This window comes from Electrona antarctica (assembly GCF_951216825.1).
Source record: "Electrona antarctica genome assembly, chromosome: 12".
Classification (NCBI taxonomy): Eukaryota; Metazoa; Chordata; class Actinopteri; order Myctophiformes; family Myctophidae; genus Electrona; species Electrona antarctica.
The window spans coordinates 3,813,420-3,837,106 of NC_136793.1; the positions used below are offsets into that span (position 1 = coordinate 3,813,420).

Sequence of the window (23,687 nt, forward strand, 5' to 3'; positions counted from 1 at the left end):
TCCCTCAACACCTCATCATTATGTCACTATCCATCTCCCTCAACACCTCATCATTATGTCACTATCCATCTCCCTCAACACCTCATCATGTTCCTGTCACTATCCATCTCCCTCAACACCTCATCATGCCAAAATGAAACAGAAGTCTCAGAATTATGTCTAGTTAAGACCTTATGTAGATTTTACATTCTCTATGGCAACCAATATGCCAGATTAAACATATTAAACATGTGCCAATATTTCAAGTGGGGAACATCAACATGTGTGGATTTTTTTTGTGTTTATTTGGGTTTTTATGTTTTATATTTTTATGCGTGCGTGCGTGCGTGCGTGCGTGCGTGCGTGCGCCAGGCCTCCAGGAAGACGACACGCCGATCCACGAAGCGTAGAAGACGAACCATCGCTGACGAGACAGGAGACAACGTTCTGGACTGGTGGAGCAAATACTACGCCTCCAAGGAGAGAGACAGACAGGTATGCAGGCATAGCCTGGCTAATAAGCCAGACTAATATCACACAACACTGTCGCGGTATATCAGTCTGGGCTGGCTCCACTTGGATTTCATTTCCCGGGGGGCGGGTTCAAACATTTTCTCTTTGACGCAATTGGTCAGAGCTACTGTCAGTCAAAGGTCTCAAGCATTGAACGTCACTGTACCAAAGCCCGCCCATATTGCATACCGTGTCCCGATTGGTCCGACCTGTTCTCGATTGTAGGAAAGAGGCGTGCTACTGAGCCTCGCCAGACCGAAATCCGCTGGTAGGCAACTTTTTTTTGCCAACGGCTGATTCGGTCTGGTTTATTAACCAGGCTAATGCAGGCAAGCAGGCAGGCAGGCAGGCAGGTAGGGCGGGCGGGCGGGCGGGCGGGCGGGCGGGCGGGCGGGCAAGGCGGGCAGGCAGGCAGGCAGGCAGGTAGGGCGGGGAGGCAGGCAGGTAGGTGACGCGCTGTCAGGCCAGAGCCTCTATGTGGCATGATGCGCCTGGACCGCTAGGCCAGCGGGCGCCCCGGATAATGGATCTCTTAAAGGGACATTTCACCGCTGGGAGAAACCTCAGTCACTCAATGTAGAGCAGATCAGTGGTTCCCAAACCTTTTCGTGTCAAGGACCCACAAATCAACATTTATTAGGCCACGGACCCCCCATTTGAAAACATATGCCAGTGACCCCGATAAGGGAGGATTCTTACGGCTCTAGCAGTGATTCCGAAGCATATCCATTTCATGGACACCCATTTTCACACGCATTACGCATTTGGTTCCATTTGTACACTCTGAGTTACAGAACCATAAGGGTCCATTTGGTCCTTATATCTCTAATTGAGCTAGGTACCCCCTGGAACTCCCTCAAGTACCCCTAGGGGTCCCTGGACCCCACTTTGGGAGCCCGTGCAGTAGATAACAGCAGCACCATTTGACATGTGCATCCTTTGACCTGTGCATCCTTTGACCTGTGCATCCTTTGACCTGTGCATCCTTTGACCTGTGCATCCTTTGACCTGTGCATTCTTTGACCTGTGCATCCTTTGACCTGTGCATCCTTTGACCTGTGCATTCTTTGACCTGTGCATCCTTTGACCTGTGCATCCTTTGACCTGTGCATTCTTTGACCTGTGCATTCTTTGACCTGTGCATCCTTTGGCCGGAAAACATAATGAAGTCTGTGGGTTTGACTAGATCAATCAATACAGCATGGAACTGTGGACAAAATCTTATCCTGTGCGTGCGTGCGTGCGTGCGTGCGTGCGTGCGTGCGTGCGTGCGTGCGTGCGTGCGTGCGTGCGTGCGTGCGTGCGTGCGTGCGTGCGTGCGTGCGTGCGTGCGTGCGTGCCTGTGTGTGTGTTCCAGTCTAAGCAGAAAGAAGGCCAAGCCTTTCCTCAGATCTTCGATAAAGGTAAGAAGTTCTTCTCATACAGTACAATACTCTACCTCTAGAGGGCGCTACAGCCTCTACAGTACAACACTCTACCTCTAGAGGGCGCTACAGCCTCTACAATATGATACTCTACCTCTAGAGGGCGCTACAGCCTCTACAGTACAATACTCTACCTCTAGAGGGCGCTACAGCCTCTACAGTACAACACTCTACCTCTAGAGGGCGCTACAGCCTCTACAATATGATACTCTACCTCTAGAGGGCGCTACAGCCTCTACAATATGATACTCTACCTCTAGAGGGCGCTACAGCCTCTACAGTATGATACTCTACCTCTAGAGGGCGCTACAGCCTCTACAATATGATACTCTACCTCTAGAGGGCGCTACAGCCTCTACAGTACGATACTCTACCTCTAGAGGGCGCTACAGCCTCTACAATATGATACTCTACCTCTAGAGGGCGCTACAGCCTCTACAGTACAATACTCTACCTCTAGAGGGCGCTACAGCCTCTACAATATGATACTCTACCTCTAGAGGGCGCTACAGCCTCTACAATATGATACTCTACCTCTAGAGGGCGCTACAGCCTCTACAGTACAATACTCTACCTCTAGAGGGCGCTACAGCCTCTACAATATGATACTCTACCTCTAGAGGGCGCTACAGCCTCTACAATATGATACTCTACCTCTAGAGGGCGCTACAGCCTCTACAGTATGATACTCTACCTCTAGAGGGCGCTACAGCCTCTACAATATGATACTCTACCTCTAGAGGGCGCTACAGCCTCTACAATATGATACTCTACCTCTAGAGGGCGCTACAGCCTCTACAGTATAATACTAGAGGAGAGTATTGACTACGATTCTGGACTACAATTCCCATAATGCTTTGGTGCACTGCTCCTCCTTGTGGATAGGGGGAGGGGCTGTCTTACTGAGACAACATGTAGTCCAGTTAAAACACATTGTTGTGCATGCAGGACAGCCAATGAGAGTCAGGCATTCTATAAGGACAGCCAATGAGAGTCATGCATTGTGTAATGGCAATTTTAGAATGCCAACTATACTATTAAATATATAAGCATTACTTTGTCTTCCATTCAGTCAATTTGAATGGACTCTCACCAATACGCATTTGAACTGAACGACAGCTGTCAAGTCTCCATGCCCAGTATACCACTGTCAGCAAAGGTGTTACTACTAGTGTGTTGCTCTCATCTTAGACCCATTAGAATAGCATGTTGTCTTCTGCTTGCTTAACTCCAACCATACTGACTGTCTATTTCCTTGTTGTATATTGGGACTTGGGTGACAATAAAAGGGGGTGTATGTCATTGATGAAGGGAGTGCTGGGGGAAGCTCTGAAACCATGCTACCATTCTGCTGTACTCAACCGACTGAACCGACTGTTTTGTCCACTCTTCATCTACCGGCATTAAAAAATGCTACAACAATATTGTATAAGGACAACCAATCAGATGTGTGTATTTGGTTCCAGTGTCTCCGCTGCAGAGCGTGCTCAGTGTGGGCGTCGACAGCCTGGGTAAGAATGACTCGCTGCTGTTTATGGCAGCAAAATCTCTATTTTAGTTTTAGTCGTCGTCTCTTGAATAGTTTTCACTTAGTTTTAGTCACATTTTAGTCACCTGGAATGTGTTAGTGTTGGTTTAGTTTTAGCCGACTAAATGTCATAAGATTTTAGTCCCTTCCTAACATTTTAGTCTGGTTTTTATTTGAGTATATTTAGTCTTAGTTTTAGTCATCGTAGCTTAGTTTTCGTTTAGTTTACATTTAGTTTTCGTCAGTGGAAAAAGGGAGTCGACAGACATTTTTCGTCCATATAAGGACTTGCTGAACGCTATTGGTCTATATATTCCTGTTTGTCACATCCTGTTTTGTCACTTCCTGTTGCAGTGAGCGCGTCGTCAGACGGAGAGAAGAAGAAGAAGCAGAAAGGAAGAGGAAGTGAGGAGGCGGGTCCTCCCTTAGCCCCGCCCACTAAACTAGCCACACTGCAGGTAGCCAATCACAGCCCTCTAAGCTAGCCCCGCCCACTAAACTAGCCCCGCCCACTAAACTAGCCCCGCCCTCTAACCTAGCCCCGTCCTCTAAATTAGCCCCGCCCACTAAACTAACCCCACCCTCTAAACTAGCCCTGCCCTCTAAACTAGCCCCGCCCACTAAACTAGCCCGCCCTCTAAACTAGCCCCGTCCAGCAGGGGTGATTTTATATCCTATAAATCAGGTCATGATTGTTTGATTGACAGCTGTATGACAAAGAGTTGGAGGCGGAGTTTGGCGGGTTCGACGACTGGGTGAGAACCTATCAGCTGTTCCGAGGAAAGGAGGAAGAGGGCGGAGCTACGGACGGGGGCGGGGCTATGGACGAGAGGTTCGTTGGCAAGTTCAAGGTGAGTTATATCCTATAGGCCGAGAGGTCGTGTACCTTTATGTCCTATAGGCAGGGTGGACGACAGGTTATATCCTATTGACGATATGCTCAAGGCGGTCATCTTGCCAGCAAGGTGCTACCTAGGTGCAACTTCCCATAGACACCCAGTCATCCAAACAGAATTTTCTTTCTTTTTTTTCTCCATTGCTCTGTAAAGCACTTTGAGCTGCATTTCATGTCATGAAAGGTGCTATACAAATAAAGTTTTATTATTATTATTATTATTATTTATTCATCCAATCAGAACAGAATCTTATTTAATTGTATTAAACAACGTCAAACTCACCAACATTGCAGCTGAACGGAAATCCTCTTACTATCTGCAATGTGTTGGATAATTCAAGCTTTTTGAACAGCTGCGATGTTGGTGAGTCTGACGTTGTTTAATACAATCAGATAGGACTATTCTGATTGGATGAATGGGCTGTCAATTAAATAGGACTGTTCTGATTGGATGAATGGGCTGTCAATTAAATAGGACTGTTCTGATTGGATGAATGGGCTGTGAATGAAATAGGACTGTTCTGATTGGATGAATGGGCTGTCAATTAAATAGGACGGTTCTGATTGGATGAATGGGCTGTCAATGAAATAGGACTGTTCTGATTGGATGAATGAGCTGTCAATTAAATAGGACTGTTCTGATTGGATGAATCGGCTGTCAATTAAATAGGACTGTTCTGATTGGATGAATGAGCTGTCAATTAAATAGGACTGTTCTGATTCGATGAATGAGCTGTCAATTAAATAGGACTGTTCTGATTCGATGACTGGGCTGTCTATGGGAAGTTACACCTAGTTAGCACCTTGCTGGCAAGATGGCCGCCGTGTGCATATCATCAATTGGCAGGGATGGCGAGGAGGGAGGGGCTACGCATACACACACGCACACCACACACACACACACACACGCACACCACACACACACACGCACACGCGCGCACACGCACGCACGCACGCACGCACGCACGCACGCACGCACGCACGCACGCACGCACGCACGCACGCACGCACGCACACACGCACACACACACACACACACACACACACAGTGTGTGACATGACTTACAATTTGATGAACTTTTTTATTTCGTGCGTGCGTGCGTGTGCGTGCGTGTGCGTGTGCGCGTGCGCTCCAGGGTGGGTTTTGTCTCTACAAGGTGAATGAGGATGAGGAGGATGGAGATCAGGATGAAGGTCAACAGATTCACGTCAGCCGAGGAATTCCTCCCAACCTGAGCACGATAATACTCGTTAGAGTCTACATCGTATCTGTGAGTTAATCTGTTGTCTGTCTGTCTGTCTGTGACTGACTGAGCCTAAGTCATTGAATATGAAAGCAGGGAATCACAGCTTCAAATTGACATATTGGTTGTTCAGTTTGACCCACCAGTTTTGGAGATATGGCTTATAGAGTAATGTCTTGCAGAGAAACAGCGAGTTGAGAAAACAGGCTTGAAAGGTTCACTTCTGTGGACTCTAACATTACACCTAGCTACATGTTTAAGCATTTATTTCATATTTACATGTCTTCTGTGGATTCTAAGATTTGTAGGCCTATTTGTATACTATGTAATGTGTACACAGTGTATTGAATACTATGTAATGTGTACACAGTGTGTATATATACTATGTAATGTGTACACGGTGTACGTCTCAGGCGTCCAACCTCCACCCAGCCGACCCTGACGGGAAGGCCGACCCTTACGTGGTTTTACGTCTCGGAAAACACCTCATCAAAGACCGAGAGAACTACGTTCCCAAAACACTGAACCCTGTGATTGGACGGTACGCTCTCCTCTCCTCTCCTCTCCTCTCCTCTCCTCTCCTCTCCTCTCCTCTCCTCTCCTCTCCTCTCCTCTCCTCTCCTCTCCTCTCCTCTCCTCTCCTCTCCTCTCCTCTCCCCACTCCTCCCCTCTCTCCAGCTGTATTAAACCCTATGGAACCTCTCCTCTCCTCTCCAGATCATTTGAGTTCCAGGCTACTCTCCCCAGGGACTCGGTTCTGTCCGTGATGATGTATGACTATGATGTCATCGGAGGAGACGACCTGATTGGAGAGACTCGCATCGACCTGGAGAACAGATTCTACAGCCACCAGGGGGCGGCGTGCGGCCTGGCGGGGGAGTACCACGGGTACGTGTGTATTTAATTGACTCGTTTAGGTCTTACTTTGTTTATAAATATCTGTAGTGTGAAATTATTATTATAGTGTAAAGAGCTAAGTTACTTAAACACTAGCACGTCGGAGCGGTCTTTCTGACCGATTTTGAAATTTTGAAGTGGATTTTCTTTGCCCATGAAGTCCTGAGAAAGTTCCCCTTGCATGACTTTTTCTAAATGTTCGATTCAAATCATCTCTGTTTTTTTTTCCATCTGAAACGTTTTGTAAATATTTAGGCATGCTTATACCTACTATATCTGCACTTTTTCGGTCAAATTGACCACGCACGCACGCACACACGCACACACACACACACACACACACACACACACACACACACACACACAGTGTGTGACATGACTTACAATTTGATGAACTTTTTTATTTCGTGCGCGCGTGCGTGTGCGTGTGCGTGCGTGTGCGTGTGCACACGCACGCAATCTCTGTTTTTTTTTCCATCTGAAACGTTTTGTAAATATTTAGGCATGCTTATACCTACTATATCTGCACTTTTTCGGTCAAATTGACCACCGTCCCCCTTACTCCCCCGCAAGCAGTGAAGTTCACACCTCCCGACGGCTGGAGACGGGCATTGTTCAAGCTAATGGGTCATTTGCATTCCATCTACTTCCACATTTAGGCAAACTTACATTACGAATGTACTCACAACATAGACTAAATGTTGTTTTTTGTTAAAATCAGTCCAACCCGATAGACGTCCCGAACCTCTAAATGTTTTGTCAGTCAAAAGATAACAGTTCTGTCCGTCCTTCTTTGTCTGTAAACTTTTCTGCATGCGACGAGTGGAACTGATTTGCACGCATCACGCTCTCTTCTTTTTTTTCTCTCCCTCTATGGCGGAGAGGGAGAGAATATATTCATGAATCCAAGTAACTGACGGTGAGGTATGCGGAAGTAGCCTGGCTAATAAGCCAGACCGAATCAGCCGTTGCCAAAAAAAAATTGCCTGCCGGCGGATTCGACAGTGTCAGTTGAGTCTGGCTTATTAGCCAGGCTAATGCGGCAGTGCATTTTAGATAACGCTGTAGCACTATTTGTGGTGGTGATGCGTCACATGACCTACCTGTCTGTCTCTCTACCTGTCTGTCTGTCTATCTACCTGTCTGTCTCCCTACCTGTCTGTCTGTCTCCCTACCTACTTGTCTGTCTCTCTACCTGTCTGTCTCCCTACCTACCTACCTACCTGTCTGTCTATCTACCTGTCTGTCTCCCTACCTGTATGTCTGTCTGTCTCCCTACCTGTCTGTCTGTCTGTCTCCCTACCTGTCTGTCTGTCTCCCTACCTGTCTGTCTGTTTCCCTACCTACCTGTCTGTCTCCCTACCTGTCTGTCTGTCTGTCTCTCTACCCGTCTGTCTGTCTCTCTACCTGTCTGCCTCCCTACCTGTCTGTCTCCCTACCTACCTGTCTGTCTCCCTACCTACCTGTCTGTCTCCCTACCTGTCTGTCTCTCTACCTACCTGTCTGTCTCTCTACCTGTCTCCCTCCCTACCTGTCTGTCTCTCTACCTACCTGTCTGTCTCCCTACCTGTCTGTCTCTCTACCTACCTGTCTGTCTCTCTACCTGTCTGCCTCCCTACCTGTCTGTCTCCCTACCTACCTGTCTGTCTCCCTACCTACCTGTCTGTCTCTCTACCTGTCTGTCTCCCTACCTGTCTGTCTCCCTACCTACCTGTCTCCCTACCTACCTGTCTATCTCTCTACCTACCTGTCTGTCTCCCTACCGGTCTGTCTCCCTACCTACCTGTCTCCCTCCCTACCTGTCTGTCTCTCTACCTACCTGTCTGTCTCCCTACCTGTCTGTCTCTCTACCTACCTGTCTGTCTCTCTACCTGTCTGTCTCCCTACCTGTCTGTCTCCCTACCTGTCTGTCTGTCTCCCTACCTACCTGTCTGTCTGTCTCCCTACCTGTCTGTCTGTCTGTCTCCCTACCTACCTGTCTGTCTGTCTCCATACCTGTCTGTCTCCCTACCTGTCTGTCTGTCTGTCTCCCTACCTGTCTGTCTGTCTCCATACCTGTCTGTCTCCCTACCTACCTGTCTGTCTGTCTCCCTACCTACCTGTCTGTCTCCATACCTGTCTGTCTCCCTACCTACCTACCTGTCTGTCTCCCTACCTACCTGTCTGTCTCCATACCTGTCTGTCTCCCTACCTGTCTGTCTGTCTGTCTCCCTACCTGTCTGTCTCCATACCTGTCTGTCTCCATACCTGTCTGTCTGTCTCCATACCTGTCTGTCTCCCTACCTACCTGTCTGTCTGTCTCCCTACCTATCTGTCTGTCTCCCTACCTGTCTGTCTCCCTACCTACCTACCTGTCTGTCTGTCTGTCTCCCTACCTACCTGTCTGTCTCCCTACCTGTCTGTCTCCCTACCTACCTGTCTGTCTCCCTACCTGTCTGTCTCCATACCTGTCTGTCTGTCTCCCTACCTGTCTGTCTGTCTCCCTACCTACCTGTCTGTCTGTCTCCCTACCTACCTACCTGTCTCCCTCCCTACCTGTCTGTCTCCCTACCTACCTGTCTGTCTGTCTCCCTACCTGTCTGTCTGTCTCCCTACCTGTCTGTCTCCCTACCTGTCTGTCTGTCTCTCTACCTACCTGTCTGTCTGTCTCCCTACCTACCTGTCTGTCTCCCTACCTGTCTGTCTCCCTACCTACCTGTCTGTCTCTCTACCTGTCTGTCTCTCAGTGAGGGCTACAACGCGTGGCGAGACAGGCTGAAGCCGTCAGAGCTGCTGCTCAAGCTGTGCCGAGACAGCGGATTGGACGGCCCTCACTTTGGCCCTGGACGAATCACAGTGGAGGGGCGGGTCTTTACCGGGAAAACGCTGTTTATTAATGAAGGTAAGGACCAATCACAGGAGGGGCGGGTGTGGTAGAGTATAATAATAATAATAATTATGATTATGATTATGATTATGATTATGATAATTATAATATTCTCCATGTTTCAGACGAGGACCAGGTGGAGTCCTACGAACATCTCTCTCTGAAGATCCTCCATCGATGGTCTGAGATCCCTCAGGGCTGTCGTCTGGTACCAGAACACATCGAGAGCAGAACCCTGTTCCACAAGGCAAGACCAGGAATGGACCAGGTGAGTCCTGTTCCACAAGGCAAGACCAGGAATGGACCAGGTGAGTCCTGTTCCACAAGGCAAGACCTGGGATTGACCAGGTGAGTCCTGTTCCACAAGACCAGGGATGGACCAGGGGAGTCATGTTCCACAAGACCAGGGATGTACCAGGTGAGTCCTGTTCAACAAGACCAGGGATGTACCAGGTGAGTCCTGTTCCACAATACAAGACCAGGAATGGACCAGGTGAGTCCTGTTCCACTGGACTGGACCAGGTGAGTAGGACCCTGTTCCACAAGACCTGGACTGGACCAGGTGAGTAGGACCCTGTTCCACAAGACCTGGACTGGACCAGGTGAGTAGGACCCTGTTCCACAAGACCTGGACTGGACCAGGTCTAAACCCCTAAAACTACCTGGAATGGACCAGGTGTGTACCCCTAAACCCAAAGCCCAGCTGGGCTTAACGAGACAATGGGCTTAACGAGACACTGGGCTTAACGAGACACTGCTGTCTTGTTTTAATGTTAAACTCGTTAAACTCAGCTGGGCTTAACGAGTTTAACATTAAAACGAGACAGCAGTGTCTCGTTAAGCCCAGCTGAGTTCAACGAGTTTAACATTAAAACGAGACAGCAGTGTCTCGTTAAGCCCAGCTGAGTTTAAGGAGTTTAACATTAAAACGAGACAGCAGTGTCTCGTTAAGCCCAGCTGGGCTTTAGCGAGACAGCAGTGCAACATGAATGACAGCGATACTGGATCATCTGATGATCTTATGAAACATTTTAGCACATTATGGCAAGTTTACTGAACTTATATGGCTATAAGCACTGAGCTGAACAGTCCTGTCATCATCAGGTTTACTGAACTTATATGGCTATAAGCACTGAGCTGAACAGTCCTGTCATCATCAGGTTTACTGAACTTATACGGCTATACGCACTGAGCTGAACCGTCCTGTCATCATCATCATTGTCGCTGCGCAAAAAGCATGTAATACAGATGTGTATATTACAGGAAACTCCCGTTAAACTTTCCAACAAACTCTGGTAAACTCCCGAATTGTACCATCACACCTGTATATTACCGTATATTACTGTATATGTACCATCACACCTGTATATTACCGTATATTAACTGTATATGTACCATCACACCTGTATATTACCGTATATTACTGTATATGTACCATCACACCTGTATATTACCGTATATTACTGTATATGTACCATCACACCTGTATATTACCGTATATTACTGTATATGTACCATCACACCTGTATATTACCGTATATTAACTGTATATGTACCATCACACCTGTATATTACCGTATATTAACTGTATATGTACCATCACACCTGTATATTACCGTATATTACTGTATATGTACCATCACACCTGTATATTACCGTATATTACTGTATATGTACCATCACACCTGTATATTACCGTATATTAACTGTATATGTACCATCACACCTGTATATTACCGTATATTAACTGTATATGTACCATCACACCTGTATATTACCGTATATTACTGTATATGTACCATCACACCTGTATATTACCGTATATTACTGTATATGTACCATCACACCTGTATATTACCGTATATTAACTGTATATGTACCATCACACCTGTATATTACCGTATATTAACTGTATATGTACCATCACACCTGTATATTACCGTATATTACTGTATATGTACCATCACACCTGTATATTACCGTATATTACTGTATATGTACCATCACACCTGTATATTACCGTATATTACTGTATATGTACCATCACACCTGTATATTACCGTATATTACTGTATATGTACCATCACACCTGTATATTACCGTATATTACTGTATATGTACCATCACACCTGTATATTACCGTATATTACTGTATATGTACCATCACACCTGTATATTACCGTATATTACTGTATATGTACCATCACACCTGTATATTACCGTATATTACTGTATATGTACCATCACACCTGTATATTACCGTATATTACTGTATATGTACCATCACACCTGTATATTACCGTATATTACTGTATATGTACCATCACACCTGTATATTACCGTATATTACTGTATATGTACCATCACACCTGTATATTACCGTATATTACTGTATATGTACCATCACACCTGTATATTACCGTATATTACTGTATATGTACCATCACACCTGTATATTACCGTATATTACTGTATATGTACCATCACACCTGTATATTACCGTATATTACTGTATATGTACCATCACACCTGTATATTACCGTATATTACTGTATATGTACCATCACACCTGTATATTACCGTATATTACTGTATATGTACCATCACACCTGTATATTACCGTATATTACTGTATATGTACCATCACACCTGTATATTACCGTATATTACTGTATATGTACCATCACACCTGTATATTACCGTATATTACTGTATATGTACCATCACACCTGTATATTACCGTATATTACTGTATATGTACCATCACACCTGTATATTACCGTATATTACTGTATATGTACCATCACACCTGTATATTACCGTATATTACTGTATATGTACCATCACACCTGTATATTACCGTATATTACTGTATATGTACCATCACACCTGTATATTACCGTATATTACTGTATATGTACCATCACACCTGTATATTACCGTATATTACTGTATATGTACCATCACACCTGTATATTACCGTATATTACTGTATATGTACCATCACACCTGTATATTACCGTATATTACTGTATATGTACCATCACACCTGTATATTACCGTATATTACTGTATATGTACCATCACACCTGTATATTACCGTATATTACTGTATATGTACCATCACACCTGTATATTACCGTATATTACTGTATATGCTGCTAAACTTGAGGTTTACGGGAAAATACAGTGTCCATAATTGCCCGTTTACTCCTCTTTTCACGCAGTGTGTGTGTGTGTGTGTTTTGTTTTTGTTTTTTTTAACCTTTATTTAACCAGTACAAACACATTGACACTGCATCTCTTTATTTAACCAGTACAAACACATTGACACTGCATCTCTTTATTTAACCAGTACAAACACATTGACACTGCATCTCTTTATTTAACCAGTACAAACGCATTGACACTGCATCTCTTTATTTAACCAGTACAAACGCATTGACACTGCATCTCTTTATTTAACCAGTACAAACACATTGACACTGCATCTCTTTATTTAACCAGTACAAACACATTGACACTGCATCTCTTTATTTAACCAGTACAAACACATTGACACTGCATCTCTTTATTTAACCAGTACAAACGCATTGACACTGCATCTCTTTATTCAACCAGTACAAACACATTGACACTGCATCTCTTTATTCAACCTGTACAAACACATTGACACTGCATCTCTTTATTTAACCAGTACAAACACATTGACACTGCATCTCTTTATTTAACCAGTACAAACACATTGACACTGCATCTCTTTATTTAACCAGTACAAACACATTGACACTGCATCTCTTTATTCAACCTGTACAAACACATTGACACTGCATCTCTTTATTTAACCAGTACAAACACATTGACACTGCATCTCTTTATTTAACCAGTACAAACGCATTGACACTGCATCTCTTTATTTAACCAGTACAAACACATTGACACTGCATCTCTTTATTCAACCTGTACAAACACATTGACACTGCATCTCTTTATTTAACCAGTACAAACACATTGACACTGCATCTCTTTATTTAACCAGTACAAACACATTGACACTGCATCTCTTTATTTAACCAGTACAAACACATTGACACTGCATCTCTTTATTCAACCAGTACAAACACATTGACACTGCATCTCTTTATTTAACCAGTACAAACACATTGACACTGCATCTCTTTATTTAACCAGTACAAACACATTGACACTGCATCTCTTTATTTAACCAGTACAAACACATTGACACTGCATCTCTTTATTTAACCAGTACAAACGCATTGACACTGCATCTCTTTATTTAACCAGTACAAACGCATTGACACTGCATCTCTTTATTTAACCAGTACAAACACATTGACACTGCATCTCTTTATTTAACCAGTACAAACACATTGACACTGCATCTCTTTATTTAACCAGTACAAACACATTGACACTGCATCTCTTTATTTAACCAGTACAAACGCATTGACACTGCATCTCTTTATTTAACCAGTACAAACACATTGACACTGCATCTCTTTATTTAACCAGTACAAACACATTGACACTGCGTCTCTTTATTTAACCAGTACAAACACATTGACACTGCGTCTCTTTATTTAACCAGTACAAACGCATTGACACTGCATCTCTTTATTTAACCAGTACAAACGCATTGACACTGCATCTCTTTATTTAACCAGTACAAACACATTGACACTGCATCTCTTTATTTAACCAGTACAAACACATTGACACTGCATCTCTTTATTTAACCAGTACAAACGCATTGACACTGCATCTCTTTATTTAACCAGTACAAACACATTGACACTGCATCTCTTTATTTAACCAGTACAAACGCATTGACACTGCATCTCTTTATTTAACCAGTACAAACGCATTGACACTGCATCTCTTTATTTAACCAGTACAAACACATTGACACTGCATCTCTTTATTTAACCAGTACAAACACATTGACACTGCATCTCTTTATTTAACCAGTACAAACACATTGACACTGCATCTCTTTATTTAACCAGTACAAACACATTGACACTGCATCTCTTTATTTAACCAGTACAAACGCATTGACACTGCATCTCTTTATTTAACCAGTACAAACGCATTGACACTGCATCTCTTTATTTAACCAGTACAAACACATTGACACTGCATCTCTTTATTTAACCAGTACAAACGCATTACATTATGTTCCATAATGTAACATAATGTTACATTATGTTACATAATGTAACATTATGTTACATTATGTTCCATAATGTTACATTATGGAACATAATGTTACATTATGTTCCATAATGTAACATTATGTTCCATAATGTTACATTATGGAACATAATTGTAGTGACCACTTATCCGTTCGTTGAAACTCTTTTCTCCTTTGACGCGTTCATTGCGGTCTTATCACTACAATTATAATGAATAAAAAAGCGTTACAATCACACGTCCGAGCGATCTCCGATTATGACGCCCTCCTGAAAACAGGAGGGCGGGCCGCTTTACGTGTAGAAGCCAGTGTAAAATGGATGCGCCCATGCCGATCTAGTCTGTGTGTGAAAATAATCAAATTTCACCTAACCTCGCCTCACCAGGCTTTCCACCTCGGACATTTCACCCAACACTATAATACTCGATTCCCCCCTCCCCTCCTGTTTCTCCAGGAGGAGGATCTTGCGAGATGGGGGCTCTGTCTCGGAAAAAAACATGATGAACGGAACGCTGCCTAAACACATATGCACCGGATCGGCATTGCATTGCATAACGTCTGCAACACACATGGACAGATGCATGTTTCCTTTTTCATACTGTAGCGACCAAACGATCCCCGAGCCTACAATACTACGAACTAACCACAGTATCGAGGGGCCGCCACGACAACAGACAGTGTTCCGTTGGTGGATCACGTATCGCCATGCAGAGCCGTCATAATCGGAGATCGCTCGGACGTGTGATTGTAACGCTTTTTTATTCATTATAATTGTAGTGATAAGACCGCAATGAACGCGTCGGGGACGTAATCGACCCGGGTGTAATGTATAACGAACTTTTCCGCGTCCTAAACCGTGGTGTTGTGATCTGTGGAAGTCATTTTTTCCTTGTCGTCGACATCACAGCCGGGTGAAGCTTTTTTTTTTCTCCATCGCCCCCATGCTGCATGCCCAGGCATGTTCCCCTATACTAGCTTGAAAAACAAAATCAGCTGATGATGACAACGCGTCTCACCGTTACACTATAGTTCTGAACCGAACGGTGGAATGGGACTTTTTATAGCCGTACGGATCAAGACTTTTGCTGCCCAATGTGCCCATGACCCCCCCCCCCCCCAATGTTACTGCGATCAAAACAATGAAAGCAGTGGGATAGATTAGGCGAGGCGAGGCATTCATCATCATCATCATCATCATCATCATCCTCATCTAAAGAAAGCAGAGTTATGAAGGTTTATAGTCAGACATTGACAGGCAGATATAACAATAAACACAATAAATATGCTATACATCCTATACACCGAATGAAAGCCCTGAATGTGTACTTTTATGAGGAAAAGAGTAAACATTGATCCCATGTACAGTTTGTCATAAATTGGTTACTGGGTGGATGCACATTGCGCCCACCAGATATAACTGCAGAGAAGACATGGACCCTAACTCAATATTCACAAAATAAGGCCTATAGCGACATATAAATACTATATACCGTATGAAACAGAAGACTCTCTGCTTTCATAAGAAAAAAATCACACCCGTGTGAACTGAGTGGTGTAAGGTTTTATATAGCATGATCAGCTGTGGTCTGACGTAATGTCTGACGTAATGAAATCACACAAAATATGTTAAGTAAAAAAAGCTATAATTTTTGATAAATGTATGTATCACACCTGGATGTGATTTCACAACTGGCTGTTTTTGCGCAGAGAAAATGACCACGGTTGCTACGGTCATCCAGTTCACCCGGGTGTGATTTAATTACGTCAGAAATTATTTTGAACATAGCAACCATGGTCATTTTTTTATGCACACAAAAGCCAGTTGTAGGAGTGGTTTACACCACTCAAAAACTTCTACTGTAGTAATAATAAAAATCACACCCCTGTGAAGTGAGCGGTGCAACTGTTCTCTACAGTTGCACCGCGCAACTGTAGAGAACAGTTGCACCGCTTACTTCACAGGGGTGTGATTTTTTATTATTACAGTAGAAGTTTACAGACCAAACTGTAAATAAAAGGTTTACATGACTTTCTGTCTCAGTCCGTATATAGCGAGCTGTAGTGAATAAGTACAGAACAGTTGCAACGCTCACTTCACAGGGGTGTGATTTTTATTATTACAGTAGAAGTTTACAGACCAAACTGTAAATAAAAGGTTTACATGACTTTCTGCCTCAGTCCGTATATAGCGAGCTGTATTGAATAAGCAGAGAACAGAATATGGGACAGAGTTGCACCACTCACTTCACATGGGTGTGATTTGTATTATTACTACAGTAGAAGTTTTTTTCTTATGTTACATTATGTTACATTATGTTACATTGCTGTTCCATAATGTTACATTATGTTACATTATGGAACAGCAAATACAACATCCATAATAAACACCTCAAAGTACCTATGAATAAATACAACACCTCACCAAAGTCCTACTTTTTAGTAGCAGGGCAAAGTACACAATATACACGATCTGAAACGACATAATAAATATCTAGGCATAAACATAGGCTAGTACATATCCATACATAAACATAGGCTAGTAGATATCCATACATAAACATAGGCTAGTAGATATCCATACATAAACATAGGCTAGTACATATCCATACATAAACATAGGCTAGTACATATCCATACATAAACATAGGCTAGTACATATCTCTATTGTACATATATATACAAACATGTGCAGGTGTTGGACTGAACATCTAAGATGATCCTTTTGAAACTTCTCAAGGGAACTTTCAAAGACAATTTTAGTCTGGACTGTAGATCGTTCCATGACCACGTTCCGTGTGTGTGTGTGTGTGTGTGTGTGTGTGTGTGTGTGTGTGTGTGTGTGTGTGTGTGTGTGTGTGTGTGTGTGTGTGTGTGTGTGTGTGTGTGCGTGTGTGCGTGTGTGCGTGCGTGCGTGCGTGCGTGCGTGCGTGCGTGCGTGCGTGCGTGCGTGCGTGCGTGCGTGCGTGCGTGCGTGTGCGCAGGGTCAGGTCCAGATGTGGGTGGACATGTTTCCCATGGATCTACTTCCTCCTCCCGGACCCTCGGTGGTCATCGCCCCCCGCAGGCCTAAAGGGTTAATGCACGCACGCACGCACGCATGCATGCATACACAGTACACACGTAAACAACTTTTGTTACTATTTAGAAAAACATTTTTGAATAGTTTAAAGGGATTGTTGACATTTAAAACAAAAGTTTTGTAATTTTTCTTATTTCTTTTCAGGTTTTCTGAGCTCAATTTCACCCAAAAAACCTGAACTGTTAAAACACATTTTGTGCCCAAGACGTCCACAGACGTCCTTTTTAAAAAAAAATTATTATATGTCAAAAAGTGGGTCTAAAAAGTGGGCACCCTGGGTCGCCATTTTGAAAGATTAAAAGCATAACGTGTTAACATCCAGTAGATTTTCTGTGGTCTGGGGGGTTTCTGGCTGAAACAAGTGCTCTGGGTGTTGAGGTCAGAAAACCTAAAAGAAAAACTTAAAACGTAATGAAAATTTATGTCATGAAACCTTTAGATAAACTGGAGCCTGTAATGTTTGCTTACAAATCCATACATTAACTGTTCTCTCTTCTGATGTGTGTGTGTTTGTATGCGTGCGTGCGTGCGTGCGTGTAGGTATGAGTTGAGGGTCATCATTTGGAACACAGAGGATGTGATTCTGGAGGACAGTAACTTTCTGACCGGACAGCAGTCCTCTGACATCTATGTGAAAGGGTGAGTCAGGCAGGCGGGCGGGCAGGCAGGCAGGCAGGCAGGCAGGCAGGCAGGCAGGCACTGCCTTGTTGTGAGCTTGTAGATCAGCTATTTTCAGCATGCAAGTGTAAAATGACTTATAGTGGATCTCTTGTCCACTAGTCCCTTCCTAACCTTTTAGTCTAGTTTTTATCTGTTGACTAATGTGACCAGATTTGACTGAGAGACTGCCATCGCGCAAATTCCAGCTTTTCACCAGAGGAGAAAAACCTTTTTTCCCTTTTTTCAAAATGAGTTCATAGAACAGGCACAGACTCTTCACATACTAGCGCATGTCTGAAATAAGTGTCAGAGCTGAAATCGACATGTAAATATGAAATAAATGCTTAAACATGTAGCTAGGTGTAATGTTAGATACCACAGAAGTGAACCTTTCAAGCCTGTTTTCTCAACTCGCTGTTTCTCTGCAAGACATTACTCTATAAGCCATATCTCCAAAACTGGTGGGTCAAACTGAACAACCAATATGTCAATTTGAAGCTATGATTCCCTGCTTTCATATGACATGAGAAAACAAAAATTCAAAAAAATACAATGGCAGTCCCTCAGTCAAATTTAGTCAGTTTATTTAGTCTCAGTTTTAGTCATCGTAGCTTAGTTTTAATTTAGTTTCCATGTAGTTTTCGTCAGTGAAAAAAGGTAGTCGACGAACATTGCTCGTCTCGGTTTTAGTCGACTAAATCAACACTGCGGCTGAATTCCAGCTCCATAGAGTCCTGAGAGTCACTGATGAGAGTTCATCACCTGTAGATCACCTTTAGATCACCTGTAGATCACCTGTAGATCAGCTGTAGATCACCTGTAGATCACCTTTAGATCACCTGTAGATCACCTGTAGATCACCTGTAGATCACCTTTAGATCACCTGTAGATCACCTGTAGATCACCTGTAGATCACCTTTAGATCACCTGTAGATCACCTTTAGATCACCTGTAGATCACCTGTTGCTGCCCAGAAATCTGCTTTAGATCACCTGTTGTTGCCATGCTTTGATCATGATATCATCCTGTCTGTCTGTCTGTCTGTCTGTCTGTCTGTCTGTCTGTCTGTCTGTCTGTCTGTCTGTCTGTCTGTCTGTCTGTCTGTCTGTCTGTCTGTCTGTCTGTCTGTCTGTCTGTCTGTCTGTCTGTCTCTCTCTCTCTCTCTCTACCTGTCTGTCTCTCTGTCTGTCTGTCTCTCTGTCTGTCTGTCTGTCTGTCTGTCTGTCTCTCTGTCTGTCGGTCTGTCTGTCTTCCAGCTGGTTGAAGGGCCTGGAGGAGGACAGACAGGAGACAGATGTCCACTACAACTCTCTGACCGGAGAAGGAAACTTCAACTGGAGACTCGTCTTCCCTTTCAGCTACCTGCCCGCTGAGAAGGTCTGACCTTGACCCTGTGACCCTGTGACCCCTAACCCTTACCCTAACCTGCCCGCTGAGGAGGTCTGACCCTGTGACCCCGTGACCTATGAACACATGACCCCATAACCTTAAAATAGCCTGTAAAGCTTAATTTAACGCCTTACAAAAACCTGGCTACACCAGGACTTTCCTTAGAAAACCTGGCAACACCAGGACTTTCCTTAGAAAACCTGGCAACACCAGGACTTTCCTTAGAAAACCTGGCAACACCAGGACTTTCCTTATAGAAAACCTGGCAACACCAGGTGTGTGTGTGTGTGTGTGTGTGTGTGTGTGTGTGTGTGTGTGTGTGTGTGTGTGTGTGTGTGTGTGTGTGTGTGTGTGTGTGTGTGTGTGTGTGTGTGTGTGTGTGTGTGTGTGTGTGTGTGTGTGTGTGTGTGTGTGTGTGTGTGTGTGTGTGTGTGTGTGTGTGTGTGTGTGTGTGTGTGTGTGTGTGTGAGTGAGTGAGTATTTTATTTTCGTGTGCAGACAAATTGACCCATCCCACATGGGATTATCAGACACAGCAATTCAAAAACAGCAAAACAAAAACAAAAGAATAACATTCAATAACAGCCATGTGTCCATAATACAATTTAGTTATACGTCACCCTTCGCCTCCTGTCCCATGCCCTATAGAGATACTCTGAGGTTATACGTCACCCTTCGCATCCTAGCCCTATAAAGATACTCTGAGGAGTTCAGATTCTCTCAGATCATGATACAGAGGACACAATAAAACAATACTTCTCTCAGATCAATGAAATGAAATTAAATGAAATCTATATTTACCCAGGGTATCTGGGCTAAGCTCAAGAACTTGTTTCCAGCCAGGCCCTGCTCATAGAACACATTTCATCGTAGTGGTTCAATGCCTTGTTCAAGGGTACTTCAGCGGTGGTAATTTTAACGTGTCGGACGGCTGATTCGAACTAGGAACCTTCCGGTATCAAGACCGCGCCGCTATCCGTTCGGCCACCGCTGCCACAGAGGACACAATAAAACAATACCTCTCTCAGATCATGATACAGAGGACACAATAAAACAATACTTCTCTCAGATCATGATACAGAGGACACAATAAAACAATACCTCTTCAGATCATGATACAGAGGACACAATACAACAATACTTCTCTCAGATCATGATACAGAGGACACAATAAAACAATACTTCTCTCAGATCATGATACAGAGGACACAATAAAACAATACTTCTCTCAGATCATGATACAGAGGACACAATAAAACAATACTTCTCTCAGATCATGATATAGAGGACACAATAAAACAATACTTCTCTCAGATCATGATACAGAGGACACAATAAAACAATACTTCTCTCAGATCATGATACAGACGCAGGGGTTCTCAACCCGTGGGTCGCGACCCCTCGGGGGGTCGCCAAATTATTTTAGGGGGTCCCCAAATTATTTTCAAAAAAAAAAAAAAATGATTTTTTTTTTATTTCTTTTTCACGATTTTTCAAAAATAGATCTGCTATTTTTAAATAGCTAAATTATAACAATGCTTAAAACACCAAAAGGGGTTCCCGCCCAAAATGGTTTAAGGTTATTGTAGCAGTCAATTTATATTGGGGGTCGGGAGGGGGCGGGGCGGGGGTCCCGAGACGTTGCCAAAGCATTTTCGGGGGTCCCCGGCCAAAAACGTTGAGAACCCCTGATACAGAGGACAAAATAAAATAAAGTGGGTTTCGTTCTCCACCTCATTCAGATCGCAGTATTCACATATCCTGTCCTCCTCCACAACGTATCTGTGCACACAGTGACCTCCCACTTTTGTATATGTTAAACATAACGTACTTTTCACATTTATAGTCCTTTTTAAATAAACAATAAGTTCTTAATTGGCTTTTGCCAGATTTCTTCTTTCCAGGCTTGTATATATTTTTCACGGGTTCTGTTTTTAAACTCCTCCACATTCACAGTGATTCTTTGAAAGTACTGTTCTTCCAGACCACACTCCTGTAATAGATCTAATATTTCAGAGACCCATTCCCCTCCACAGACCGGTCCCAATAAAGGATTTGGCAGCCACCATACTCGTTGGTAGCCTGTTTTAAAGGCTCACCATGCTGGCCTTCCATCTGATTTCACAGGAGTCCCAGCCTTTTTTTTTTTTTTTTTTTAAAGACTTTTTTAAAAAAATTAATAAAAATATATAAAATAAAATAAAAGATATATAGTGGCGGTCAGGGCCTTTTGGCGCCCCCTAGTGGCGATGGATGAGTTAACTGAAACTTTTTGTATCCCCAGACCCCCGAAACATAATCCAGAATAGGACATACGCAAGTTTGATATAATTTTGAATATGTAGAATAACCCATGTCCCTCAGTGTTTTTGTTTTACCTATAAGGCCTCCTAGTGCCCTGCCTGCAGAGTCTGCTAGGGCAGATACTCTGTGAAGAAAAGACATATTTTCATCTAGAAACAAACCAAGATACTTTTACTTATCTGTAAACTCCAGATGTTTCTCACCAACACAAAACTTAAACCTACTTCTTTCTGTACCTGGATTTCTGAAATGCATTACTTGCGTTTTCTTTTGATTAATACACATTCTCCACTTCCTGCACCATTCGTTGACACAATTCAATATTTCTTGTAAGTCTTCTTCACTTTCTGAAAGTAAGATTATGTCATCTGCATCTGACCACATGGTACACCTCTCCATGGGTTTACCTCTCCGACCAAGTCATTGATGAAAACAGCAAATACAGTTGGAGATAATATATCCCCTTGTTTAACACCAGAGGGCGTAGGAAACCATTATTTTACACAGGCAACAGGTTGACTGTACAGAGAGGAGATAGCTTGATAGAATCCTTGTTTTGTGAAGCTTATATTTCAGAAGGTCGTGGTCCACGAGGTCAAATGCTTTTTGAAAGTCAATAAAGCAACCAAAGGTGTGCTTCTTTAATTTTAATCTATTTCTAACCACTGTAGTCACAACATAAATATGATCCAGGCATGCTCTTCCCTTCCTGAAACCGTGTGTGTGTGTGTGTGTGTGTGTGTGTGTGTGTGTGTGTGTGTGTGTGTGTGTGTGTGTGTGTGTGTGTGTGTGTGTGTGTGTGTGTGTGTGTGTGTGTGTGTGTGTGTGTGTGTGTGTGTGTGTGTGTGTGTGTGTGTGTGTGTGTGTGTGCCCACTCCAGGTGGTGGTGGTCACTAAGCGAGAAAGTATCTTCTCTCTGGACCAATCAGAACAGAAGATGCCAGCTGTTCTGGTCATGCAGGTAATCTGTAATATGTGATGTAATCTAATAGTGATGTCATGTAATCTAATGATGTAATCTAATGATTTAATGTAATCTAATGATATAATGTAATCTAATGATGTAATGTAATCTAATGATGTAATGTAATCTAATGATATAATGTAATCTAATGATGTAATGTAATCTAATGATGTAATGTAATCTAATGATATAATGTAATCTAATGATGTAATGTAATCTAATGATGTAATGTAATCTAATGTAATGTAATCTAATGATGTAATGTAATCTAATGATGTAATATAATCTCATGTAATCCTGCAGGTGTGGGACTTTGAACGGCTCTCATCCGATGACTTCCTGGGTGCGTTAACGTTTTATTACAGTTAATATTAATTTATCAGACGCTCTTAATCTCACAGTGATTTACAGTAAGATTTACAGAACAAATTGCAAGTTATTATATTATGGAGGGGTGCTAGCCCCTCCCCTCCCCTACCCCCCCTAGCCCCTCCCCTATACAGGTTTAATGTTTGTTTTTAGTTCAATGTTTGTTTTAAAAATCACACCTGTGTGAAGTGAGGGGCGCTAATATATTAAAGTCTAACTCATGTTGATATGGTGATGTAATGGTGATGTACAACAGACATTAAACGCCATTAACAATAAAGAGACAATATGACGTAATGAGGCACATTATGACGTAAAGTTTCCCTTCATTGTCAATGTCGTTTATTAAGCAAACATTGAA

General features: G+C 43.2%; 1 protein-coding gene across 1 annotated transcript in view; it reads left to right on the top strand.

The window, feature by feature from the left end:
- The window catches only part of fer1l6 (fer-1 like family member 6), a gene marked incomplete at its 3' end in the record, with an annotated part of 101,769 nt that overhangs the window by 73,978 nt on the left and 4,104 nt on the right, over positions 1-23,687 (top strand). Inside the window, exons 22-36 of the mRNA XM_079516007.1 lie at positions 352-474; positions 1,883-1,895; positions 3,383-3,427; positions 3,799-3,902; positions 4,152-4,295; positions 5,476-5,610; positions 5,997-6,124; positions 6,301-6,471; positions 9,207-9,361; positions 9,472-9,614; positions 17,543-17,634; positions 18,181-18,279; positions 19,557-19,677; positions 22,874-22,954; positions 23,261-23,300. Of these exons, the coding sequence (XP_079372133.1) occupies positions 352-474; positions 1,883-1,895; positions 3,383-3,427; positions 3,799-3,902; positions 4,152-4,295; positions 5,476-5,610; positions 5,997-6,124; positions 6,301-6,471; positions 9,207-9,361; positions 9,472-9,614; positions 17,543-17,634; positions 18,181-18,279; positions 19,557-19,677; positions 22,874-22,954; positions 23,261-23,300 (1,594 nt within the window). The remainder of the gene's footprint in view (positions 1-351; positions 475-1,882; positions 1,896-3,382; positions 3,428-3,798; positions 3,903-4,151; positions 4,296-5,475; positions 5,611-5,996; positions 6,125-6,300; positions 6,472-9,206; positions 9,362-9,471; positions 9,615-17,542; positions 17,635-18,180; positions 18,280-19,556; positions 19,678-22,873; positions 22,955-23,260; positions 23,301-23,687) is intronic.